The sequence below is a fragment of the Grammomys surdaster genome, unplaced genomic scaffold (assembly GCF_004785775.1).
Source record: "Grammomys surdaster isolate TR1022 unplaced genomic scaffold, NIH_TR_1.0 125982, whole genome shotgun sequence".
Classification (NCBI taxonomy): domain Eukaryota; kingdom Metazoa; phylum Chordata; class Mammalia; order Rodentia; family Muridae; genus Grammomys; species Grammomys surdaster.
This window is the reverse complement of record NW_021620798.1, coordinates 1,462,774-1,469,764: the sequence shown is the minus strand read 5'-3', so window position 1 is coordinate 1,469,764 and position 6,991 is coordinate 1,462,774. Positions and strand designations below refer to the sequence as shown.

General features: G+C 46.1%; 1 protein-coding gene across 1 annotated transcript in view; it reads left to right on the top strand.

The window, feature by feature from the left end:
- The window catches only part of Sox3 (SRY-box 3), a gene marked incomplete at its 5' end in the record, with an annotated part of 1,673 nt that extends 1,384 nt beyond the window's left edge, over positions 1-289 (top strand). The window contains one exon of the mRNA XM_028754134.1: positions 5-289. Coding sequence (XP_028609967.1) covers positions 5-289 — 285 coding nt within the window. The remainder of the gene's footprint in view (positions 1-4) is intronic.
- Between the last annotated feature and the right edge of the window lie 6,702 nt (positions 290-6,991).

Below are 6,991 nucleotides of genomic sequence, written 5' to 3'. Positions count from 1 at the left end.
CCAGCAGCCCGCCGCCGCCGCGGCCGCCGCCGCCGCCGCCATGAGCCTGGGCCCCATGGGCTCCGTGGTGAAGTCGGAGCCCAGCTCGCCGCCGCCCGCCATCGCTTCGCACTCGCAGCGCGCCTGTCTCGGCGACCTGCGCGACATGATCAGCATGTACCTGCCACCTGGCGGGGACGCGGCCGACGCCGCCTCTCCGCTCCCGGGCGGCCGGCTGCACGGCGTGCACCAGCACTACCAAGGCGCCGGGACTGCGGTCAATGGAACGGTGCCGCTGACCCACATCTGAGCTCCCGCCCGCGGCCCCCAGCTCTTCTCCCCCACCCCGCCCCGCACCCCCACGTTGGGACGCCTTGCTGTTTAGCTTTGCTCGCCTGGGACCGTTGCCTTGTACCGAAGATGAGGAGGACCGAAAGTTTTGCAGTAGCTGTCGGGTTTTGTACAAAAGCGAAAAGAAGTCCCGAGCAGCGGAAATGGGACTTTGCTAGAGCCGCCGGCTTCTGACCGCTGCCCCTCCCTCCCCCTCTGGCTGGGAATCTCTGTGGTGTTTGCGGACAAACCGTGGCCCCGTCCTCCTCTTCCCGGGTTCCTAGGTTCTTCTGTCGCATTTGAAAATGTTGTCTTGTTAGTTTGCTATTAATCGAGGACTGAATGAGGTTGACACCCCCCCCCCCAGGAACTGCAATGCCTCCACCCCCAGTCATATTGCTTCTGTTTTCCTCTGGCTTTTTTTCGGGGCGAGGGGGTGCTGGCCGCGCCACTTGGCGCGACAGCTAAAGCCAATGTTAATTTATAGCCCAGGTGTGCGTGTGTTTCCCGCCTTGCCGCCCCTGGCCTCCGGACAGCTTCTGTCCAGTGCGCGTTTAGGCTGTTGAGTTTGTGATTTCTGCAGTGATCTATTTGCTATTTCGTGTACGCATTTTGTTCGGGTGGTGGGGAAGGGGTTATTTTGTTCCAGGTTTTTTCAAGGTTTTACTCTTAATTGCTAAGTGAGAGATCAATAAATTTTATAACCAACATGCTGGAGTCCTGATAATTTTGCAGGTCCGAAATCATAAGTGCGGATTGGGAATGGGGATACTCTTAGTTTTATAACTGAGTTTGCAGACCTGAGTTTGAGGAGGCGGGCATGGTGTAAAATGATTTCTTTTAAACTATTGGCGATCCAAGCTACAACAGCCCCCAATACTCTCAAATGAGAACTAGTCTCAAGTGGAGAAACCCTGTCTTCTGGGAGCACCTAACCAGAGGCAGCCCAAGCTACCTGAGCCGCACAGCCCGCGCTCAGTCGTGCACTTGTTGATTGTGGTGGCCAGTGTCCGGGATTGAGTGTTTGCTTCCGCAGCTATGCAGGGCGGGAGGCAGACACCTGCGGCTGCGATGACTTACCCAAAGCAGGGCACTTTTACCTCTGTGCACTGAGGCGGGAAGATACTCGCTGAGTTGAAATATTTACAAAACGAAAGCCCTTCTTTAAAATAAATGGTTACAGGCGTCCACATCAGGAAATTAGTATTTCTATCGTGGTAGCTAAAGCGACAGAGTGGACTTCCAGAGGTCAACACTGGAAGATTTGATTTTAAAAGTTATCCCGTAGATGAGTAAAAGTTCTAGAAGGCTTGCTCTTAACTTGTCAAAGCAGCTCCCTCTCACGTCGAGCCCAGAACTTGTTTTTTACTCCCCCTTTCCTACTTCCCTCCATCCCAACCTCTGACCATTCCATTGTATACCCTTAAGGGTCCTTCGTTTCGCAAGGAGCCCCAGCGTATCTGTTTGGAGCCTAGGAAGGAAACAAATAGAACCCGTGTTTTTAACCCCCTCCTCAGCTGTTTGAGGTGATTTCCTTAATCCCTTTAATCCTGTTACCTCGCTATCCCAGAATAACTAAACTCAGCTTTTCCAATAAGCTTGGCCTGGTGCACTGTTTTTATCCTCATCCACTCCTGACCACAGGTTTCTTTGCTTGAGGTCTGTTGGGACTCTAGGCGACAGTCCTCTGTAAATTGGTCCGAATTCCACGTTTCCAGCCGGCTTCCTTTGTGTAGACCAGCCATTCACCTGCGGGTCTGGGCGGGCCCCAGGGGGAGGGGCGGGGGTTTCTGAGGCTTCGGGGGTCGTGCCCGCTTTTTACACATCACTGCAGATCCTGGAGACTAAAGCCACCCCGCCTCTCCAAGAAAGGTCGGGTCTCCCTGGGAAGACGTTTGCACAGCCATGCCCCCCCCCCCCCCCCACACACCCCATCCCCCACTGTCCAGCATGGGGTGGGAGGTGGCCAGCGTTGATTTACAGATGCAGCCTCATCGCCCTCCTCGCAGGGCTCTTCCTGGGCCTGCTGTGTTCAGACTGGGCCTCTTCCCTCCTCTCCTCATCCTAAAGCTATAGACCTCAATCCCCTCTTGACCGATGGGAGCTTCCAGCTTTTACTTCAGTGATTGGAGCAAAGCGAAAGGCTGCCTGGTGGGCGAGCCTCTTCCCCCCGACCCAAAAGTCCCAGTAGGAAACTTGTCATATCTACCACCATATTCCAATTTTTCCGTCTTTGGCCTTAAAACATCTGCCTAAGGCTATTCTATATTTTGCTCTGAAATGACTCCAGGAAAGGGTGGGGTACAAACAAGCAATGCCCCCCACTGAGGGGGCGGTGGCAGAGGGGGAATAAACTCTGACCGGCTTCTTTGGAAGAGCTTATTGTGCTGCTGCCTTCTTAGAAGTGCCAGGGTCACCCTTTCAGCTTGTCGCACATGCTGCACTCTCTCTCGCTAAATATCCATGGCTTTGTGTTCCACTTTGTCTGGTTTCCAAATTGCCTTTAAGAAGAGAAAAGATTTCATCAATCAGCACATTTGGAGGATTTAAATACAGATGAAAGATAATGTTTTTAAACTTCAGCAATAGGGAAGAGAACTATACTGAACTGGCATGAAGCTTCCATTCTCTATCTCAGAGCGTTCACACCAGAATCTGTCCTCCACACTGCTCTGTCTACCAGTGACTGGTCCTTAATCTGGTTTTATAGAGTTGAGTTTCTGATAAGGCTTAATTCAAAACAATTCAAAGCAACAAAATCAACATGTGCCCAGACTCCAATCCCTTCAGCCTTCTCTGGCAGGTTTTGTCACCAAAAGGGGAAAAGACAGTGTTCAAGGTTGCCTAGCTAGTTCCAAACACAGCCTAGTGGAACCAGATTCTCAGACCCCTGGGAAGGATTCTCTGCCTGCCACAAAAGGAAGACAGAAGCCAAGGACCACTCAGCTCAGCCCCAGCTGCCTCTGCAGCCAAAATCCAGCAAAACCTCTGGAGAAAAGAGGTAATTCTTAACATGGAGACAGTTAGTAGGCTCTGCTTGAGCCATGGCAAGTACTAGCTAGGAAAACATCCTTACAGACACAAAAGACAGGATTCCAATGTCTTTTAGTTTCCCTGCCAGGACCACAGCTATTTTTGATGGGAATTATCCTGCTAGAGATTTGCTTTCCTGTCCTGTGACTACATCATTTTCCTTATTAATTCTGCTCCTAGAAGTCCACAGAGGTGGGGCTGGGTATTCAAAGTGCAGGCAAAGAATGATAAGCAACCTTGTCTGTCATAGCTGCTCTTATACTGTTTATATGTTATAACCACCTCAAGTATCCAGAAAACAGGAAAGAGTAAATATGATTTTTTTTTTAAAAAATGGCTGCTGTGTAATTATCACAATCACTTATGGAGTAATTTAAATAACATACTGAACCATCTCAATACCAAGTAAAGAGAACAATATGCCAGAACTCTTATTTAGCAAGTATGTCCTTGACTATTTAAAAATAAGTATTCAGGAAACATGCAAAAACGGTAGTAGAATAAATACTGGCAAGTCTTCTTTATACTCTCAGATTTTCTCTAGTAGGATTGTATTTCTGTTATCAGAAGAAAAGGAGAGTTTAAAACATATGCCTTTCCCATCGTGAACACTAAAATGCATCTCTTGTAAAAGAAAGTTCGAGCCTTTCCTTCAGCTGTTTTGGGGAATAGGGGGGACAGGGAGCCCCAGGAGGAGTAATCCCCTAGCTTTTCTCCCAGGGCTGAGGCTGCAGTTAATAGAGGCAGGAGGAGCTCACCAGAGCAACCCCCTGCCAGGTCCCCTCCTCTGAAAGCAGGAACAGAGGCAGATTAGTGAGTGGCTCATCATTCTTCAGACTCACTCACTGGAGAAAAAGACCTCCTTTGGAGTCATGCCTAACAGCCTTGGATTGCAAGAAGCAGGGGCCACCAAGGTACCCCAAGATCTATGATCACAGGTGCTCCAGCAGCTCTTGCTGTTTTCTTGACAGGAGCAGAGAGCAAGTCTGGGAATGGGATAGTAGTTGGAGGGAGAAGAGACTTGGTGAGCAGCATTTTCTTCCTGTCGCCACCATCTAAATTCATCCCTCCACTATCACTGCCCGGCCTCCCACCTGTTCTCTGTGCTTCCTTTCTGCTGCATCTGCCCCAAACTAGCTCCCTAGCATATGCGCATAAATTCTATTACGCTATTTCCCTTCGAAAATAAGTTTCTGGTAGTTTCCAGTACAGACATTTTTTGGGAAAAAAAAATTCTAACTGTTCCAAAGTTTTGTGTGATCTAGTTTCTACCTTTCTGAGCTTAACTACTTCTATTTTACATATTTTACATTTTCACCTTGATCTGATTTCCTTCAGTTCATCACATGAAGCACAAATTTCCTTACAATTAATAAAACCTACTACCAAAAATGTATGTGGGCGGGGGGGGTTGGCTTTTGAGTTTGCTGTTTCACTGTTCCAAGTTCTTCCCTCAGATTGTCCAGCATTCTTCAGAAAAATTCAAAAAAATTCAAGTATCACCTCTTCTAGGAGGCTTTCCATGATGCTTATGTCTTAAATATGCTCCAGTTCCTTGTTCTGTGCTCCCAAAGCACTTAGTGCTTCTCTTAAGCACTGGTGTGTGTGTGTGTGTGTGTGTGTGTGTGTGTGTGTGTGTGTGTGTTTGTCTTGGGGTTTTACTGCTCTGAACAGACATCATGACCAAAGTAATTCTTATAGAGACAACATGTAATTGGGGCTGGCTTACAAGTTCAGAGGTTGAGTACCTTATCATTAAGGTGGGAGCATGGCAGCTCCCAGGGAGGCATAGCTGAGAGTTCTATATCTTCTTCGTATGGCAAACAGAAGACTGGCTACCAGACATCTAAGATGAGGGTCTTAAAGCTGACACCCACAGTGACACACCCACTCCAACAAGGCCACACCCACTCCAACAGTGCCACACCTCCTAATAGTGCCACTCCCTGCACCAAGCACACACAAAGCACTATAGTGGTCATTGTATATCTATTTGTGCGATGCTGCCTGCAGTTTCCATCCAAAAGTGTAAGCTCCATGAGGGCAAAGACTGTGTCTAGTTTGCACACCAATACACAGCATGCTGCTTCTCCTATTGTAGGCTCTCAAGAATATATATGAAGTGTTACTGCATATTTAAGAAATGGCAGTTCTGTGGGCTTGAAGCTGATGAATGGTATAAGTGTTAGATCTCATACTGGTATACACGTGTAAACCTGTATGGAAGATGAAGCAGGAGGATCAGGAGTTCAAGGCCAATCTTGGCTACGTGAGAGAATTACTGGCTCTAAAAAGTTGTCCTCTGACCATGCATGCACCCCACCACACACATGTACACAAAATAAATATGTTTAAAGCAGATAAATTAGACTTTATAGAATAAAAAATATACGGTTTTTGTTTGTTTTGATTGATTGGCCTTATTTCAGAGGAAACAATCAAGAAAGTGCAAAGAAAATAACTCACAGAATGGATGAACGTATGCGCACAAGTATGGCATCTGTTCAGGGTTTATATTTAGACCATGTAGAAACACCTAAAATTCAGCAGTAATAAGATAACTACTTTAAACCAGGCAAAACGATTTGAATATGCTTTTTTTTTCAAAAGAAAGTATACACTAACACATGGACAAATGATTGGCACCATTAGTCAGCAGAGAAATGCAAACTGACAAGCTATCACTTCACATGCACGTGGTTATAAAAATAGTTTAAAAATAGACAACACAAGTCTTGCTGAGCATGTGCAGAAATTGTAGTCCTTACATAGTACTGATGAAAGTGGAAAAAAAAAAAACCTTGTAAACAGTCTGGCAGTTCCAGGAGTTAAACCAAACTTCACATAGCAGTCAGAAATTCCATGGGTAGGAAAATTCAGAAAAGGGAATCACATATGTCCATATAAAATGAATATTTTATCATTATTACTTATATTACCCAATTGGGGTAAACAATCTACATATTTATTTGCTGATTGGGAGATAAATCTAGTGTGAGGTTTTAGAGACAGGGAGGGAGGGAGGGAGAGAGGGAGGGAGGGAGGGGGAGGGGGAGAGAGAGAAAGAGAGAGAGAGAGAGAGAGAGAGAGAGAGAGAGAGAGAGAGAGAATTGAAAACAACAAACGGAATGTCAGAGTCAACGAAACCCAGAGATCAATTAAGGGAGCTCCCAATGATCAAATATGGAATCATTTGAACAATAAAATGATTAAAATAATATTGAACTATAACCCAAAGTATAAAAATTTCCAGATGCCCAGACTGATAGAAATCAAAACAACTAAATAAACAGGTGAGGAGATGAGGAGAATTCTAAGTACTGGATATCATTAGTCTGATGTCAGGGAGGTGGAGCATAGCTTTCCTACTTCCTAAACTCAGGTTCATTCTCTGACTACTTCTCAAAAATAGATAAGGGAAGGGCATCATACTAAAAAAATAACAACATGACCTCCACCACCTGTCAAAGTCAGTATTAATTATTGACAGATAATATATGTTCTTCATGCAATGGACCGAACACTGAGAACTGTACTCCTGTTGTCTTCCTCCCCAAAATTAATAATCCCAAGCTCATCCTGGTAAAACATCAAATCTTTTGTTGTTATTGTTTTGTTTTCGTAACAGTCTCACTATGTAGCCCTAGCT